Source organism: Thermobia domestica, chromosome 16, assembly GCF_964235325.1.
Source record: "Thermobia domestica chromosome 16, izTheDome1.hap1.1, whole genome shotgun sequence".
In the NCBI taxonomy this organism is placed as follows: Eukaryota; Metazoa; Arthropoda; class Insecta; order Zygentoma; family Lepismatidae; genus Thermobia; species Thermobia domestica.
This window is the reverse complement of record NC_137469.1, coordinates 125,549,558-125,571,162: the sequence shown is the minus strand read 5'-3', so window position 1 is coordinate 125,571,162 and position 21,605 is coordinate 125,549,558. Positions and strand designations below refer to the sequence as shown.

The 21,605-nt window shown below is 36.0% G+C and overlaps 1 protein-coding gene across 2 annotated transcripts in view; it reads right to left on the bottom strand.

Annotated features, from left to right (window-relative positions):
* The window catches only part of LOC145673395 (uncharacterized), a 476,309-nt gene that overhangs the window by 138,487 nt on the left and 316,217 nt on the right, over positions 1–21,605 (bottom strand). For both annotated transcript variants that reach the window (XM_081743054.1, XM_081743055.1), the window contains exon 13: positions 16,494–16,571. In XM_081743054.1, coding sequence (XP_081599180.1) covers positions 16,494–16,571 — 78 coding nt within the window. The remainder of the gene's footprint in view (positions 1–16,493; positions 16,572–21,605) is intronic.

The following is a 21,605-nucleotide window of genomic DNA, read 5'->3' as shown; positions in this document are numbered from 1 at the left end:
AATCTATAGACCTGGTACGCTGAACACCTGTGTAAAAGTAAAAACAAAAAGAAAGAAAGAAAAAATAGTGATAAGACTAGCAGCCGCTCTCCCCTCTCCTCTAGTTAAGGGAGCAGTTGCGGTGGTCATAATATTGTGGAAAAGTGACACGAGAGCGCGTAGGAAAGATTGGTTGTTTCCAGACATGCGCAGTACGTGCATTATTTGCTTCTCTGTTGTGCAGTGTCTATTCTTTACTACTGTTTTTGTCCCATCCATTTCAATCCATTCGTCTGTTGTTTGGTTCTACCATCTGGTTCCACCAACCGAATTCACTGATTCAATACGTTCAGAGATTCGTTCCTTTAATTCCTCTGAAGGATTCGTTCTTTCGGAACGAATCATTCCGGAACTACCCATCACGATTCCATTCCTATCGTATACTTCGTGGTCGTTTAAAACTGGAAAAAGGGGGGCCGTTGCCACAGCAACCACTGTTGCCATAACAACGAATCCTGTCACCGCTCGTCAATCTAAAACTGATTGAGGAAAAAGGAAGCTGCAACAAATGTGATGCACAGAATAAGTCGTGAGTGGGAACCCTTCACCCCTGGTGGGGATGTTCATGAAGCTATCAGCTTATGCCTAATTATATTGGAATATAATTTCCATTTCTTAATTTCTTAATTTCGAACATACTAGGTTCGATCGAAAAGAGAAAACCTTTTATCGGACTTCTAAAGAAAATAAAATCAAATAAATACATGACCGTGTTTATTACATCTAGGATTCCCAGTCACGACCCCCTTTTCAGTTTTATTAAAAAAGAAATTAGAAGAAGGAGAAGAAGATGAAGAAAAGAAAAAGAAGATAGAAGAGGAAAGATGTAAAGTAAGAAGGTGATAAAGGGGAAGCTGTTACTGAATATTTTGAAAAATATGGTAAAGAAAAGTGAATAATTATCGAATTCCAATAGCTATTGGGTTAATGTCTGGTATTAGGGTGATCAAAGGTAGACACATGTTAACCCATACATCCCCGATCTAGATCCATTTGACCCCAACTACCGAATTATCCCAATCTAGCTCGGAGATAGATGAGAAAGTTTAATTTTACCGTTTATTCAATATTTCCAGAAGTTTTAGACTAATATTCAATATTTGAAAAATGAACGACGCAGTTGATGGCATGTTAGAAACGACCACAGAAAGAAAAAAAAAAATCAGAGTATCACATATGTGTCGAAGATTTTGACTTTCACAGTTCTCTCATGATGATCATTCGTTCAGGCTACTTCAGTCCTTTTTACTTCCTTCATAGAGCCAACTTAAGTTAGTATTAACATTCAATGAGTTTAATTGATAACTACCATTAATTATAATAAATCACACATATATGTCAAAATAATGGATGCACTTAATACTAAACCTACATTTCACTCACACACCCATTCATACAGGACAATGTATACTTCGGGTTGTATTTGGTTGAATTAAACTAACCTAACTACAATGCTATAGACATTTATTACATTTCAATAGAAGAAGATTTAGTTTGACATAACAGAAAAAAAAAATTAATACATGAAAAGAATGTTTCATAAACATGCACAGAAATTCGCTACTTGCAACAAGATCAAATAACACATTTCCCTTTTATATATATATTAAAAGTTGAATTACATGAAAAGGAATTAAACCAAAGACGAAACAAGAAAAAAGAAGAAAAAAAAACTTCAAGGGTCAAGATATATTTAAAATTCAGTGCAACGAATACATATCGTTGCAGGCAGAAGAGAAAAAATAATTGGTTAATCATTCAAAAAAAAAAAAACACTTTAGTAATATTTTATTGAATCTTTGTCTCAATAGGAGACATATCGACAGTTTTATGAGTCTTTGTTTTTACGTCGATAATAGCTCCTTTTTTTTTTTAACTCTCTTTACGCACTGTGGTTTGTGTCCATGAGAGTATTCAATTGGTTTTGTTTTAACTATAGACAACTAATTGCTTCATATCACATATATGTTTATATTTTTCATTTTGTCACTCGACACACTTGATCTAAAATTTCAAAGTTTGTTAATATTAGAGAAAAAATTATCAAATCCAGTCACAGATATTGGGAACATATTTCCATATTCCGGTATTCATATTAACTTATTAAACAGATTTCAGTTCGTTGAATTTAAGATCACTAATTTTTTTCCTAATATAGATCTTATAGTCAAAAGATTCTAAATATTGAATAGTTTGGTTTCCGATCGTAGGGGAAGGATTTGTTTCATGGTTCACTAATGGAAAGATTCGTTGGAGGGGCGCACTGTTTCGTAGGTTGCTAATTTCACTCGCAAAGTAAATTTGGGTAAGGATTAGGGTTATTCTTATTTATCTTACGACCCGCTACTTGTTTTATTCACATGCAGTAGTTAACATTATATTCCACTTTAATAGTTACAAAAATTAATAACAACTCAACAAAAAGTAATTTATGACCATTTACGCGGGAATACTATATATCACAAATAGTTAGTTAATACCGGGTGTCTAAAATCTATGGCAACCTAACAAGACCAGGGTAAATATCGAGCCCATTACATACATACTCGTATATATATATATATGTATTCATATTAATCAATACAATAAATTTCACTTTAATATCTATCTTAATATTTCATCGACGTTTAAATTCTACATCACCGTTCATATTCGACAAGTATTCATATTTTATAAATATTTATATTTATTTGGCTCAAAGACAAAGCAAAAACCCTGACTATCAAAATTCACTTTTTTCCTTCATAAGGTTGCAACATTGTATTTCATATGAATAAACCCGATAATCAATAATCATTTTCAACTTACTAAAGATCCGCGTATAAAAAAAAAATAGCTGGTGTTATTTAATGAGTTGACATAATAGGTGGAAAATGCAACAAATAGAGCAGGCACGTAACTTTTAACACTATGTAAGTACATATATAGATGTATATACAGGAAAAAAATCAATGTTATTCGAAACTAGTGGGCCCAAACTATTAATACATACACACTATATGACCAATCAATAGAAATAAAAACCAGAAATCAGTAATCAATTGATATAAGTTGTATGATCGATGAATAACAAAGGTTTCTAGGAATCTAAAAGCATAGTGTACCTTCTCGTCAATTTCTCCCGTGGTGGATTGAATATCGCGAAAATGGTCCTGAGTTGTGCTGCAATACCTCCACGAATTGCATCCCTCGATGTCTCAGTTAGTACATACGATCGAAATAGGTGATATGGAATATTGTACATTTTCATGAGTTTCAGAAACCAGGGGGGGGGGAGGTTGAAATTTTTAAAAAAAAATCTCGAAGTAATGAAGACAGAGAGAGATAGAGAAGAAGGAAGACGAAGAAATAGTGGCGCCAAAGACTTAAGTGGGAAATAACTAACGCTACAAAGACAGAAATCGAATTTCGCTCTCAACAAAATCCATAGCCAAAATATTCTTAACATGCCAAAAGGGTGGTCTACTCAAATACGTAGACTCAAGGAACGCCCTGCTGCCAAGGATGCAAGTTCTGTGTCCATCAGATCCCAATCCCACAAGTATTTGGTTGTAAGATTGAAATCCGATCCCCGTATCCGGCCCAAACCAGCAGGTTCCCGGAAATCGTCCGGAAGGTTAGAGAAGGCGCTAATTTAGAATTTCAAGAAAAAAAAAATCATCCGACCTCTTGGAAACTAGAAGATTCCAGAATAGGGATGAAATTAGAGTAATAGCTAAGATATCCCTAACGAGAATTTGCCAAAATAAAAAAAAATTAAATAAACTGAATTTTGGATCGGTGATTTCTATTGCCAAATTTCACCGATAGCTACCCTACGCAGACACGCCACGGTCTGGGATGTCGTTAATTTCCCTCATCTAATTAAACTAAGAAAAGAAATGAAAATACTTAAAGGGACTAGGGGTCGACATCCGGGTACGCTATCCATGAATATTAATTTAGTAGCAGTTAATTTAATCGGATAGTCCGAACTGAGTTATATGAACACTGCACAATAAATAAATAAGGTAAGCAACAAAAAAAAAAAAAATCTCTGAGAGGCAATGAATGTTAAAGGTATAAATGACCGAAACCTGTACTTTTCGATGATCACAGGATATAGCAGTTGGTTTTCTTAATTATCATTTCTGTCAACCTTTAGAAGTAATTCCCACATGATGCTACTCTATCTATTGAAAGGCTTAAGATCTGGGGCTGTTGTTAGGAGGTACATAAATGCAAAGTAACACACAATTCCCAACTATAATTTACTATCCAAGTAGCAAACTCGGTTGGATGAATGCACTGGTGTGGAAGTCAAAACGCGAGAGATTTTTTTTTCTCTTTCTTTCTTCGTAAACATATTCATATTTTCACTATATAAAATTCACTAGGCCTATCCATTTAAATATAGGGGTCATCATTTCATTCATATTATATATCATATTATTAACATATCATTACATTCATTCATTATCTACTAATTTTCGCACGAAGTAATATTTTATAAACACCCTATTTCGTACATTTTACACGCAGGCCATACACATATTTACATTACGCAGTAATAAATATATATATATATAACTATCACAATCTATCACGCTCAAACCACCACACGATCACATTCATCGAACCACGTACTCTTTATTTCGAAGCACCCAAATTGTATTTACCTTGCAGGTTTAAAAAAAAAATCATACATGTATTTACGGAAAGTTAAATTGTCAACGATTAATCTATTTCTGATTTGTTGATAAAACTGAAGCAACAATGGAATTTTTTACAGCCACGGGAAAAGAGAACTTAATACTACATTTTCAAACAAACAGTAACAGCATATGGGCTTTACTTCTATTAAGAAAATAGGTGTTCTTTATTTCAGCGGATTATTCATTAACTACTGGACCTAGCAAGCTGAAATTTTCAGTACAGTAAGATCTCATGCTATTTTATACGAAGGTATACTCATCCGAACCGAAAACCATGTCCACGGGAAGTAATTTGAGAATAACTGTCCAAAATCAAACAATCTAAATCACTAAGTCATGCGATGTCGTACTGTCAACAAACAATTGACTACCGAAAACTGACGCTATAGCGCTGTAGTGGAGGCATAATTTACCGTGTACTGAAATGTATACTTGTACTCATTAATCAGAAATTTAATATTTACTCTGGTTTATTTATGTTAGCAAAATGGTACTAAATTAAAGCATATTTATACACTGTCCAAATCGAAAATTCACACACTCACACAAAACTACTAACTACATACACCACTGTTAGTACTATACATAAAGACAACTAACTAAACTAAACATGCACCATTTAGTTACATGCATGTTGACGAAAATAACCTAACACATTAAATTTAAAATACATTACTCCCTCGTCGATATATACAGTCGGCTCTATTTAATTTAAAGGGGGTCAAAAATGAGAAAAGTAACACTAGGTCTAATTGACCTGACCAATTGTTTACATAATGATTGCCAAAAATTGATGCCCTGGGGGCACCTTAACGAGGTTTATGGAGGGACCCTTCCCCTGAAAGGGGAAAAGGCCCTAAAACGAACAATAACTAACCCATTCCCCCGCTAGAACTGGTTCAATTTGGAAAAGGGGATAGGAGCCCTTTTAAGCTAACTTAAGCTGCCATTATGATTATTTACAGTACTATCAAACCTACTACATACATGCAATTACGAAATAAATAATGATAAATCACATTTACTGTATACACGACCAACATGCACTAATCAGGTCGTAATTTCCCTAATCCGTAACTGAGTTTTTTTTAAAAAGGTCAGACAATCACTCTCATAAACTGTCTATGCTTTGGCTTGGATGATGAGCAATATGGCGTCAGAAAAGCTGGTTCCTATTTCTGCTTTATTTTACAGTTCACTTCACGAAAAACGTAAGTTTGTCAGCTCCTAAATCATTATACGGCGTTTATCAATGAAATTAACTGGATATTACCTTGAGATAGTTAAAATTTCCATCCTTTTACCGCAGATATGTAGAAGAAGAAATCACGGGCTGCTCCTCGTAGTGTGTCTTCCATTATTCTGATAATATTGCGCCGAAAAAGCCAGAGGTAGGAGAATTCCTCCAATCAGAACGAAAAACTTTAGCCGCGGAAATTACAAAGCAAATAGAAATTTGGCAAATCCAGATATAACCGGATCTGAAAGCGACTATGGACTAGTGAGAGGGGGTGAGGGAAAGATTAGGTACCTGGCCAAAATCTACATTGGTCTGAAATTAAGGAAATTTATATCCAATAACGGAACTATGTTTCGGTATGACGTCAGAATGGTAAACCTTGTAACTATTCAAGTTATATATCCGGAAATGGGATTTACACTTAATCAAAATATAAATAAATATATTATACAGTGGGAATATGGTTACTAACGAAACCTTTGGGTTCATTATATTTAATTCGAAGTAGAGAGAGTAAATAAATTGTGTAACTAAACCGAAATTGAATTAAAAAAAAAATTACTAGGTACAGGGTGCGTAAAAAAAATGCCATTACTTTCAACTGTAATGGTATATTACAGTTTTCCCCGGCCCATTAACAAAATTTTGTTAGAATAACAAAATTTTGCTAATTGGGAATACTAACTAATGATGCTTGTTAAATTAACACACTCATTCATCCCATTCAAACGTTACCAGTCACTCTAGGACAGTGTATTATATCTACTTGGGGTATTGCGCGAATAATTCACTACGTTTATCTTCTGTACAATTGAAAATCTTTAAATTTCGAAAATTGTGAGTTCCGATACTTTTTTTTTTTCTTCAGTAGTGTTCATATAGCAATAGAACGGACAGAAGTTATAACTGAGAAATCGACAGAGACAATTCGTAAGGCTTCAGCCGTCGACTAGTATATCTGATGACATTAGGCCGCAGTTTCCCGTCTATCACTTCCATTTAATATTGTTCTAGGCTCACCGTTACCACGCACTTGCGAAGGGACTGAATTCTGGGGTCGATTTACATTATTGTTACTATTATTCTGACTATTACCGTTCTCCCTTCTTCCGTACGCCCTGTTAAAATTCCTCCTGGTGTTATCGCCCCTACCCGGGTTCGATTCCATGTTTGTACGGTCATAGGGACGATAACTCCGGCGATTGTTGAACATGGGCCGATTCCTAAATAGTCGCCGGCCATTATTGTTCTTTTCTGAGCCATACCCACTAGGATAACGAGATCCAGCTTGGGTATAACTCAGGAAATCTGTCTGGCAACTTGCCGTTACCTTCGTCTTCGTCGGTTTTAGAATCTTTGCCTGTCGGGCGAAGTATCGTTTTGGTGGACCACCAACTTCCTTACCGCACAAGGCAGCTAACCGTGAGGTGACTTCTCGCACCGTTTGGCACAAGTGGGACGCTATGGCCCGGGACTCATCAGGTGGAAGAGCGTTAACTATAATATCTACCAGTTCGGCCTGAGAGGGATGTTCAGCTATCTGATAATATAGTTCGATAATTTTCCAAGCATAGTCCAAGAGGGATCCATACTTGGAGCGATCATACCGGAGTGATTGTAAGTTTCTTTTTTGGAGTCGTTCGATGTGCTCATTACAATATTCTTCTTTGAAAAGAATCAAAAAATCACCGAACGTCCGGATTTGGTATTTAACCGAGGCAAACCATGCGCCCGAAGCGGCGATCAAACATTTTTCAACTATTTGTAGGCGTTCCCCATCAGTAAGTTTGTACATGTCTAGATATTGCTGCAATCTTCGCAGGAAAACTCGAGGTAACCCGTTAGTAATGTTCCCATCGAAAGTGGGAAAACGTTCAATATCCCGGAGGGAAACTTTAGAGCTCATACTATACGGGGCAGGAAAAGAATCCAGTGGAATCAACGCGTTATCCTGAGCAGTTGGGGTTGTCACCGGATTTGCCACCGACGGAGTGGTCACTGAACTGAACGCTCCCATATGACCAAGAGAGGTTTTGTAATTTGTGTTGACCATGTAAGGTTCAAACTTAGGACCCACCACGGTAGTAACCGACGGTCCGGCACATCTCCTTTCCCCTCCTGGCAGCACGCTGTACGATTGTACCATTCCAAAGGTAGAGTGAGCATTTACGCTAGTGACTGTTGTAGTCACAACACTCGACTGCATCGGTACATCGAAATTACTCAACCATGATTTCGAGGTTGGCTGATGCGGGGAGCAATACATTGCTGTGTCCCGTGCATCAGGCAACACTTGACTCTTACCCGGGAGGACATTACTTGTTTCTGGGAAAATTTTCCCTGGAGAATCGCCATCAGGAAAAGGATAGGAGATATCAGACTTGGCGATTTGCAATTTAGTAATATTCCCCTTAATACTGTCTACTTCGGTTTGAATTCGACTAATTCTTTGATCAACCGACTCTAGTTTAGTTTCTATTGATAGGTCGGATATTACAACATTCAATCTACTTATTTCAGTCTGCTGCTGTTCAACTTTTTGTTCGATGTCACCAAATCTTTTGTTCGTACTCTCAAACCTTACATCTATTTCGTTTAATTTTTTATTTGTTTCGTCTCTGAGCTGCTCGGTAGACTGTTGGGCCCGGTATCTAACCTGCTCTAGTTCAGTAGACGTTTGCTCTTTCAATTTGCTCATCGAAGAAGCAAAGTCTAAACAAACCTGGTCAAATTTATTGTTTAATACCTCGAATCGAGCGTCGGTCTCTCGTTTCGAGGTATCAAACTTCTCATTTATTTCACGTCTCATTTCTGCATTCTCACGCCTCATTTCTGTATTCTCACGTCTCAGATCTGCACCATTCTGTTCTATTTTAACTTCCATGTTAGAAAATTTTTCATTCATCATTTCCATCATCTGGCGAATTAATGCAGACGTGTCAGACCCTCCAGATGACATTCCTTCCTTCGGGTTTGCCGTCTGATCCCGAGAATCATTGTGATTTCTATTCTTTTCCTCATCATCGAGGTCAGATATCTCCGCTGGAGATATTTGGCCTCGGTCCCTTTCACACTCCTCACAATATTTCATTATTTCGCCGGTTTGAACTTTTTCTGCATTTTCAGCAGTATCGTCCAAATTGGAGCAAGCAAAGTGGATCCATTTTAGTCCACAACCGGTACATCTTATAAGTCTCCGCGGGGCGCGAGATCTTTTCTCTTTTTCGTCTAACGTGCATTGAGTGCACGTGACTTCACACTCGTCCTGTGACACAACAACCTTTTTTGTTGCCATAGCTTTGAGACACTTTACACTTTACAAAAGACAAGATATATATCAAAAATACACATATACTATAAAATACTTATTCGCTATCCAGACAAGTATTATTCATAAATTAAAGGACTCCCATTCTCTTTCCTTCCTTGAAACCCTTCTAGCGTTTAGTTCTATTTTAGAAAAATTTTGACACTCCTTCTCTTTTTCCCCCTTAGAAAAGGAAACAAAAATGACAAAGTAGCCAACGATTCTACTTGTTTCACTTGACTATAAAATTTCTCGTATTAATTTCAATGTTGTAATCAATTCAACATGCCTTCAACCTCACTCTTTGACATTCTTAAAAAAAATTCAGATCTATCGGTCGCCATTTAAACTGAGATCCGTTGCCATGGGAACAAACGTTGCCATGACAAACATTCTTGTCGCGGTTCACCAATTCAAACTAATTGGCATGATAACTGGTATTATTCAATAAGCATTTTCAGATCCGTTACCACAGTAAACATGGTTACCATGGCAACAGTCTTGTCACGTGTCGCCATTCTAAAACTGGAAAAAGGGGGGCCGTTGCCACAGCAACCACTGTTGCCATAACAACGAATCCTGTCACCGCTCGTCAATCTAAAACTGATTGAGGAAAAAGGAAGCTGCAACAAATGTGATGCACAGAATAAGTCGTGAGTGGGAACCCTTCACCCCTGGTGGGGATGTTCATGAAGCTATCAGCTTATGCCTAATTATATTGGAATATAATTTCCATTTCTTAATTTCTTAATTTCGAACATACTAGGTTCGATCGAAAAGAGAAAACCTTTTATCGGACTTCTAAAGAAAATAAAATCAAATAAATACATGACCGTGTTTATTACATCTAGGATTCCCAGTCACGACCCCCTTTTCAGTTTTATTAAAAAAGAAATTAGAAGAAGGAGAAGAAGATGAAGAAAAGAAAAAGAAGATAGAAGAGGAAAGATGTAAAGTAAGAAGGTGATAAAGGGGAAGCTGTTACTGAATATTTTGAAAAATATGGTAAAGAAAAGTGAATAATTATCGAATTCCAATAGCTATTGGGTTAATGTCTGGTATTAGGGTGATCAAAGGTAGACACATGTTAACCCATACATCCCCGATCTAGATCCATTTGACCCCAACTACCGAATTATCCCAATCTAGCTCGGAGATAGATGAGAAAGTTTAATTTTACCGTTTATTCAATATTTCCAGAAGTTTTAGACTAATATTCAATATTTGAAAAATGAACGACGCAGTTGATGGCATGTTAGAAACGACCACAGAAAGAAAAAAAAAATCAGAGTATCACATATGTGTCGAAGATTTTGACTTTCACAGTTCTCTCATGATGATCATTCGTTCAGGCTACTTCAGTCCTTTTTACTTCCTTCATAGAGCCAACTTAAGTTAGTATTAACATTCAATGAGTTTAATTGATAACTACCATTAATTATAATAAATCACACATATATGTCAAAATAATGGATGCACTTAATACTAAACCTACATTTCACTCACACACCCATTCATACAGGACAATGTATACTTCGGGTTGTATTTGGTTGAATTAAACTAACCTAACTACAATGCTATAGACATTTATTACATTTCAATAGAAGAAGATTTAGTTTGACATAACAGAAAAAAAAATTAATACATGAAAAGAATGTTTCATAAACATGCACAGAAATTCGCTACTTGCAACAAGATCAAATAACACATTTCCCTTTTATATATATATATTAAAAGTTGAATTACATGAAAAGGAATTAAACCAAAGACGAAACAAGAAAAAAGAAGAAAAAAAAAACTTCAAGGGTCAAGATATATTTAAAATTCAGTGCAACGAATACATATCGTTGCAGGCAGAAGAGAAAAAATAATTGGTTAATCATTCAAAAAAAAAAAACACTTTAGTAATATTTTATTGAATCTTTGTCTCAATAGGAGACATATCGACAGTTTTATGAGTCTTTGTTTTTACGTCGATAATAGCTCCTTTTTTTTTTTAACTCTCTTTACGCACTGTGGTTTGTGTCCATGAGAGTATTCAATTGGTTTTGTTTTAACTATAGACAACTAATTGCTTCATATCACATATATGTTTATATTTTTCATTTTGTCACTCGACACACTTGATCTAAAATTTCAAAGTTTGTTAATATTAGAGAAAAAATTATCAAATCCAGTCACAGATATTGGGAACATATTTCCATATTCCGGTATTCATATTAACTTATTAAACAGATTTCAGTTCGTTGAATTTAAGATCACTAATTTTTTTCCTAATATAGATCTTATAGTCAAAAGATTCTAAATATTGAATAGTTTGGTTTCCGATCGTAGGGGAAGGATTTGTTTCATGGTTCACTAATGGAAAGATTCGTTGGAGGGGCGCACTGTTTCGTAGGTTGCTAATTTCACTCGCAAAGTAAATTTGGGTAAGGATTAGGGTTATTCTTATTTATCTTACGACCCGCTACTTGTTTTATTCACATGCAGTAGTTAACATTATATTCCACTTTAATAGTTACAAAAATTAATAACAACTCAACAAAAAGTAATTTATGACCATTTACGCGGGAATACTATATATCACAAATAGTTAGTTAATACCGGGTGTCTAAAATCTATGGCAACCTAACAAGACCAGGGTAAATATCGAGCCCATTACATACATACTCGTATATATATATATATGTATTCATATTAATCAATACAATAAATTTCACTTTAATATCTATCTTAATATTTCATCGACGTTTAAATTCTACATCACCGTTCATATTCGACAAGTATTCATATTTTATAAATATTTATATTTATTTGGCTCAAAGACAAAGCAAAAACCCTGACTATCAAAATTCACTTTTTTCCTTCATAAGGTTGCAACATTGTATTTCATATGAATAAACCCGATAATCAATAATCATTTTCAACTTACTAAAGATCCGCGTATAAAAAAAAATAGCTGGTGTTATTTAATGAGTTGACATAATAGGTGGAAAATGCAACAAATAGAGCAGGCACGTAACTTTTAACACTATGTAAGTACATATATAGATGTATATACAGGAAAAAATCAATGTTATTCGAAACTAGTGGGCCCAAACTATTAATACATACACACTATATGACCAATCAATAGAAATAAAAACCAGAAATCAGTAATCAATTGATATAAGTTGTATGATCGATGAATAACAAAGGTTTCTAGGAATCTAAAAGCATAGTGTACCTTCTCGTCAATTTCTCCCGTGGTGGATTGAATATCGCGAAAATGGTCCTGAGTTGTGCTGCAATACCTCCACGAATTGCATCCCTCGATGTCTCAGTTAGTACATACGATCGAAATAGGTGATATGGAATATTGTACATTTTCATGAGTTTCAGAAACCAGGGGGGGGGAGGTTGAAATTTTAAAAAAAAAATCTCGAAGTAATGAAGACAGAGAGAGATAGAGAAGAAGGAAGACGAAGAAATAGTGGCGCCAAAGACTTAAGTGGGAAATAACTAACGCTACAAAGACAGAAATCGAATTTCGCTCTCAACAAAATCCATAGCCAAAATATTCTTAACATGCCAAAAGGGTGGTCTACTCAAATACGTAGACTCAAGGAACGCCCTGCTGCCAAGGATGCAAGTTCTGTGTCCATCAGATCCCAATCCCACAAGTATTTGGTTGTAAGATTGAAATCCGATCCCCGTATCCGGCCCAAACCAGCAGGTTCCCGGAAATCGTCCGGAAGGTTAGAGAAGGCGCTAATTTAGAATTTCAAGAAAAAAAAAAATCATCCGACCTCTTGGAAACTAGAAGATTCCAGAATAGGGATGAAATTAGAGTAATAGCTAAGATATCCCTAACGAGAATTTGCCAAAATAAAAAAAAATTAAATAAACTGAATTTTGGATCGGTGATTTCTATTGCCAAATTTCACCGATAGCTACCCTACGCAGACACGCCACGGTCTGGGATGTCGTTAATTTCCCTCATCTAATTAAACTAAGAAAAGAAATGAAAATACTTAAAGGGACTAGGGGTCGACATCCGGGTACGCTATCCATGAATATTAATTTAGTAGCAGTTAATTTAATCGGATAGTCCGAACTGAGTTATATGAACACTGCACAATAAATAAATAAGGTAAGCAACAAAAAAAAAAAATCTCTGAGAGGCAATGAATGTTAAAGGTATAAATGACCGAAACCTGTACTTTTCGATGATCACAGGATATAGCAGTTGGTTTTCTTAATTATCATTTCTGTCAACCTTTAGAAGTAATTCCCACATGATGCTACTCTATCTATTGAAAGGCTTAAGATCTGGGGCTGTTGTTAGGAGGTACATAAATGCAAAGTAACACACAATTCCCAACTATAATTTACTATCCAAGTAGCAAACTCGGTTGGATGAATGCACTGGTGTGGAAGTCAAAACGCGAGAGATTTTTTTTTTCTCTTTCTTTCTTCGTAAACATATTCATATTTTCACTATATAAAATTCACTAGGCCTATCCATTTAAATATAGGGGTCATCATTTCATTCATATTATATATCATATTATTAACATATCATTACATTCATTCATTATCTACTAATTTTCGCACGAAGTAATATTTTATAAACACCCTATTTCGTACATTTTACACGCAGGCCATACACATATTTACATTACGCAGTAATAAATATATATATATATATATAACTATCACAATCTATCACGCTCAAACCACCACACGATCACATTCATCGAACCACGTACTCTTTATTTCGAAGCACCCAAATTGTATTTACCTTGCAGGTTTAAAAAAAAAATCATACATGTATTTACGGAAAGTTAAATTGTCAACGATTAATCTATTTCTGATTTGTTGATAAAACTGAAGCAACAATGGAATTTTTTACAGCCACGGGAAAAGAGAACTTAATACTACATTTTCAAACAAACAGTAACAGCATATGGGCTTTACTTCTATTAAGAAAATAGGTGTTCTTTATTTCAGCGGATTATTCATTAACTACTGGACCTAGCAAGCTGAAATTTTCAGTACAGTAAGATCTCATGCTATTTTATACGAAGGTATACTCATCCGAACCGAAAACCATGTCCACGGGAAGTAATTTGAGAATAACTGTCCAAAATCAAACAATCTAAATCACTAAGTCATGCGATGTCGTACTGTCAACAAACAATTGACTACCGAAAACTGACGCTATAGCGCTGTAGTGGAGGCATAATTTACCGTGTACTGAAATGTATACTTGTACTCATTAATCAGAAATTTAATATTTACTCTGGTTTATTTATGTTAGCAAAATGGTACTAAATTAAAGCATATTTATACACTGTCCAAATCGAAAATTCACACACTCACACAAAACTACTAACTACATACACCACTGTTAGTACTATACATAAAGACAACTAACTAAACTAAACATGCACCATTTAGTTACATGCATGTTGACGAAAATAACCTAACACATTAAATTTAAAATACATTACTCCCTCGTCGATATATACAGTCGGCTCTATTTAATTTAAAGGGGGTCAAAAATGAGAAAAGTAACACTAGGTCTAATTGACCTGACCAATTGTTTACATAATGATTGCCAAAAATTGATGCCCTGGGGGCACCTTAACGAGGTTTATGGAGGGACCCTTCCCCTGAAAGGGGAAAAGGCCCTAAAACGAACAATAACTAACCCATTCCCCCGCTAGAACTGGTTCAATTTGGAAAAGGGGATAGGAGCCCTTTTAAGCTAACTTAAGCTGCCATTATGATTATTTACAGTACTATCAAACCTACTACATACATGCAATTACGAAATAAATAATGATAAATCACATTTACTGTATACACAACCAACATGCACTAATCAGGTCGTAATTTCCCTAATCCGTAACTGAGTTTTTTTTAAAAAGGTCAGACAATCACTCTCATAAACTGTCTATGCTTTGGCTTGGATGATGAGCAATATGGCGTCAGAAAAGCTGGTTCCTATTTCTGCTTTATTTTACAGTTCACTTCACGAAAAACGTAAGTTTGTCAGCTCCTAAATCATTATACGGCGTTTATCAATGAAATTAACTGGATATTACCTTGAGATAGTTAAAATTTCCATCCTTTTACCGCAGATATGTAGAAGAAGAAATCACGGGCTGCTCCTCGTAGTGTGTCTTCCATTATTCTGATAATATTGCGCCGAAAAAGCCAGAGGTAGGAGAATTCCTCCAATCAGAACGAAAAACTTTAGCCGCGGAAATTACAAAGCAAATAGAAATTTGGCAAATCCAGATATAACCGGATCTGAAAGCGACTATGGACTAGTGAGAGGGGGTGAGGGAAAGATTAGGTACCTGGCCAAAATCTACATTGGTCTGAAATTAAGGAAATTTATATCCAATAACGGAACTATGTTTCGGTATGACGTCAGAATGGTAAACCTTGTAACTATTCAAGTTATATATCCGGAAATGGGATTTACACTTAATCAAAATATAAATAAATATATTATACAGTGGGAATATGGTTACTAACGAAACCTTTGGGTTCATTATATTTAATTCGAAGTAGAGAGAGTAAATAAATTGTGTAACTAAACCGAAATTGAATTAAAAAAAAAATTACTAGGTACAGGGTGCGTAAAAAAAAATGCCATTACTTTCAACTGTAATGGTATATTACACGTTCGCTTCGCGGTAGATCATGCACAGGAACTGTACCCATGGTTTCATGTGGTAGTTAAACAACGGGAAACGTTTGCTAAAGGATGCTATCACCACATTTGTATTTTTGTTGCGTTACCACCAAGTTGATACTAAGAAAATGTGTTGTTCATTTGTTAATTTGCGATTCATCTCAACATTTATACTACTCGGCACAACTTCACGCAGTAAACAACTGTTAAACAAACCACGTACGAAAATTTAGACTACAAACACAATAGTGTGAGTTCTAGTAAAGAAAAGACACTACTTGATACCTCGCTTATTTTCCTCCTTTCCTTACTTGTTTCTAGGAAAACAACTTTGCATATATTATGCGTAATATTTATACGTTTACTAATTGGAACATATCTACTTATACCATACATATTAAGAATATTGCGCTTCTTGAATCCGTCAACTTTTAAGGTATCTGTCACCACCTTTGGTTTTATTATAATATTTTGTAATTAAGTACAAAACTAGAAATGAAAAATTTATTAGCAAAAAGTTACCAGATTTGCGAGAAGTATCGCATATGGTTGACGACAAAACCCTCTCTTGCGGCAAAACTGCAATGTCTTCATCTGGTTCTGAAAGAAAAATAATTTAATTTGCATTTATATTTACAAACTTATCTTCTTTTTTCAAGGTGCAACAATGATTTAGATAAACTTTGTAGTTATTGCATTAATCCATATGTTTTCCAGCATACACCAAAATAAATTCGCCTATGTTACAAATTTAAGATTGATGTAAGAACTAAGTCTTATTTGGTAGGAAGTCTCATAAGGAGGATATATATGGCACAAATAAGAAATAAGCGAAGTAGATATAATCGAAATAGAAACTAATTTAATATACCTTTCAAAATGATATTTACTGGGTTTCACCCACTTTAAGATCTCGCACTTTATATTTATTATCAGAGTGGTTAAATATTTTAAGTTGTGTATGTTATATTGTTATAATGTATGTTATATTGTATGTGTATGTTATATTGTATGTTATATTGTTATAAATCCATTGTTTCACTTTATTTCATCTTATGTTCACGTAGACATAGGAAATGACCCAATTAACACTTCTAACATTCTTTGCTTAACATCTTTATTTAAATAACGACGCATAATGAAAATACAGTTTGTTTTACAGAATCTGAAGCAAAAGTTGTTGATTTAACATATACCAACCCAAATCGTTTTAGCACATGTGTCTGTGAAATTAAATGTTCCGTTGTTGTTCTAAAACTAGTTCATGTCACGCGTACCATTTCTCATCTTCTTGCAAATAATTCCTTTAAGTAATTTACGGATAGTGATAACCTTCTTGATTGCTGCTGTTTATCAGTTACAGTTATGCATACCTTTAAGCATTAAATTGGAATAGAAATGATAGTTTGGTAAGTCTGGACAGAAAAATAATATCCATCCAAATAAAATAAATAAGATAATCGTTACAAATATTTTCCGCTTATAGATTATAATTATATTTTGCTTTTTCTTCTCCCTTCGTAACCCCGATTGAAAAACGTTCTAAATTATAAGTCGGAACATTACAAGCGTGTGTTATAGAACACAAGAGCGAAGATTATTCTTACACTATTCGTTAAAAACACATAGTGCTGACATTGTCCTCTTCACTTTACTGTCCTTTCATTTATTCAGCATGATTCATTAATTAAAGCACTGCAGAATATTATTCGCACTGTATTGATTGCTACAACATCTGATTTAATTGTAGTAATAAGTACTATAAGACTTCGTTTTGTTTAAAAAATCATGCGTTTTCTTTGCCTCTCTTAACATTTAACTGTTATAGTGGAGTCTCACGGACCCAGCCGTCATATGTTCCCCCTCTGAATTTAAAATTGCTCAATAGATGACACTGATCATAAAAGTACTGAATCTTATTCAATATGATTTCCTTGGGATCTGAGTCTGAGGCACCTCACCAGATTATAGAAGTTAATATTTTTATTGAATGCTGTAAACGGTAAACTAATTTTATGTATATGCTTTTACCTTTAGCTTTTGAAACTAGTACTGAAAACAATATAATAGATGCCACTGACCCCTAGAGGAGGCGTTAACATGTTCTGCTATCCTATTTTCAAATTGAATTGAAGTTGCATTTGTACTGTACAAGTTGGACTGTTTTTGCGAGTTTAAGATTTCTTATTAAGGTACTAATATAAAACAAAAAGGTAGTAATATAAAACAAAAATTCTCAGTCTTGAAAAAGAAAAGAAACAAGTAAATATAAAATAATGCAACTGAAGATCAATTGAAAGAGAGTGACCATTCAATCACTGCAGGTAGTAACGAATCTTGCCTTGAAAAATACATCACAATGACCATGTGGAAGAAGAAAGTAGCAGTTATATTCAATTCAGTTTTATATTTCATATCTCGAGATGAAAACAGCAAAAAAGGTAGAAGAAAATACATTTGTTGTCTTAATGAAAAAATCTTATCCAGCCCCATAGTGACACTAGTAACTTTTCAGATGAATTTAATTTAATTTTCAGCAAGTTTATACTAGGTTATTTAAAAAGAAGGAACAGATTTAATATATACATTTCTAATGAATGACAATAGAAACAGGTAAATACTATATACCGCTAGATAGAGAAAAATTCAGAAATTTCAAATTCCCATCTATTAGTTCCATTCAATGCACAAAATGAAGCTGTGGTTTTTGCACGAGACGCCCGAAGACAAATCGTTCTGTGTGCTACAGTATGCAAATAAATTCATTGTTGAGTCTCACGTGCTCATTATACTCACGTAATAATTCTTATAGAGGGAGTTTAGCTACGGGCAAATAATTTGAAGTACTCACCAACTACCCGGCTACGGTAGGTCCCATAGTTTTGGAGCTTGGTAGGTTCCATAGGCCTTTAAAGTTCATTTTTTCATGTTTTCCTATAACTCCGAAAGGAAGCATTTGTGCACTTAGATTGATCTAAACTTTTTGTCTTATCTAGGTGTTAAAAGTCACTTCCCAAACGTTGTCGGTGTCGTTTTGTAACACTCTCTCTCTCTATATATAGTGATTCAATAAGAACGTATCAGGCCTATATCGCTGCTAATACTGCACGTAGAGCCTTCAACCAAGAATTGCATTACCAAATCGTATGTATAGAATGCAATAAAAATAGTAGCGAGACCAGTGGCGTCTCGTGAATACCTCCAACGGGGAACAACTTCAAAATTTGAAATGGAAAGTGGTATAACTGTGGGAATAATTCGGAAGGACATTAAATGTAAGGCAACTTTTAGAGGACAAACTTTGTCATATCCTTTGCAACTTAGCCGCTAGAGGCGTTGTTGCAGACTTGTATCTGACTACGTGTAGCAGGCCTTTATCTCAGCTAATAATGCACATAGAGCCGTGAAACAAAAAATTGAACTACCAAATCGGATGTGTAGAATGCAATAAAAATATTATCGACACCAGTGGCGTATCGTGAATATTTCCAATGGGGGCATCTGCAAAATTTTACATGGAAACAGAGGTTGGTTGTGCCTCCATTGTAACAAGCATACAATGGGAGAAACTTCGAGAGGAAACACGTTGGAATATTTCCTCCTCGTTGGTAGCGACACGGTCGCATTACTAGGTGAAACTCAGATTGTGCGAGGGTGTCCTCAGTCACACCAGGCGAATGTCGGGAGGGTACGTGCAAAATATGCCCTGCAAACAACCGCCGACACCTTTGCGGGATTAACTCGGGGCCTAAGCCAAGGGTAGCCCAGACCCACAATGACGTGGACGCGCGATGTATCTTGTGTGCGTACGTACAATATGAAATATCCACCAAATCCGGGAGCATGTGTTGTGGGCTTGTTTGTCGTTGTTTCGAACAGCAACTCACTTATCGTTGCCAGTTATTGTGTGGTGGTACTCTTGTAGATCCAGTAGCTAACACGTGCATGACCTTGCTCAAGACGTAGTCTATGCGGCCTCGAACAGGCGATTGCTGCTATGTCAGACAGAGGGCAGAAGGAGCGATGCTGTAGCCAAAACAGGTAACACAAGCATGTAGAGTCCGAGAGTGATTTACATCTGCAATGAGTTAAAGTGGTCCGTGTACTGGACAAGGTGTCGTGCATTGAGCTGTACTATCCCTGTGACGGGACGAATACGAAACTTCCACAAGCAGTGAAACCTCTTTGATTGTGTTGATGTTAGAGTGATTGTAGTAGGAAGTGTCGGTAGTAAATAACATTCATGCGGTATACGAATTTGGAGTCGTTCCAAATGGTCATGATTTTAGGGGAATGCCGGGAAAATTATAGGGCTGTAGCTCCATTATACGCTGAACGCTATCCACAGCGACAAGCTATTTCCTCACAATCTGTTGCGGAAATTAGCAGCAGGATTGCGGCAGACAGGCAACATGCGTGGACGTTTTGGTGTCCGGAGAAGAGTTGTACAAAATAAAGACGTTGCCATTGATATATTTGTCGCTATTGCAGTAAATCCTCATGTATCTTCGCAGCAGATCGTACGAGACCGTGGTATCAGTCAAGGTAGTGTCCTGCGTATTCTGTGGATATCACATTTTCACCCGTGCCACCTCTCTCTACATCAAGAACTAAGTGATGCGGACTGTAATTTACGGCTTCTGTTCTGCAACTGGGTGGTCAATCGCGTAAGAGAACATCCGAAATTCAATCACTTCATTTTATGGATTGATGAAGCGACATTCTGCAGTGATGGCAATTTGAATCTCCACAATGCACATTACTGGGCAGCGGAGAACCCTCACTGGATGAGAGAAGTCAATCGGCAACGCCGATAGCGCATTAATGTGTGGGGTGGCATTGTAGGGACTCACCGCTCCATATACGTCAGACGCTGTGGTTTCAATTAGATGGCTGTCCAGCCCATAATGCTGCCATGTGTAGTTAAGAGCTAAATGTTCTATTTTCACAACGCTCGATCGGAAGAGGTTCTAATCTACAGTTTCCTCCGCGGTCGACCGACCTTAATGTATGGACTATTTTTTCTGGGATCGAATTAAGGATCTTGTGTATGTCAACCGACCAACTACAATTCGCAACATGCGAGACCGCATTACAACCGCATTCCGGATCATCAACGTGGCTGAGATGGAAGCTCTTGCTCACAATTACATACAGCGAATAAATCGCTGTATTGCTGTTCGGAGACATCACTTTGAACATTTGTGAAAGCCAGGGGGCGTCGACTACACTCCGCAGAAGGTAAGCTGATTCTTTAGCTCTTTACTCATCTTTCTCCAATGGCTTGATTGCCACGCCTCAGCTTTCTGTCCCCATGTTTTGTTCCATACTTTGGCAACAGCACATTTGGTTCGTCTTTCTTCGTTGCAACCAATAGTTTCTTCTTCCGTTTTATTATAGCCTCGTACTTTGTCCCTCATCATAGTTCTCCCCATCCACTGCGCTTCTGTCGCAGCCATACGGAAACCACTCTCTTCAAATATTGGATATGTCATTGGTTCCCTATTTAGAACTTCATTCAACAGCAGCAAATGTACCTCTGCTTACTGTTACAATATGCACCCTCCCCCGTCCTGGTCTATTGCTGACACCATTGTTGTTGCCACTTACACGGTGTGATTCTGTGTATGTACA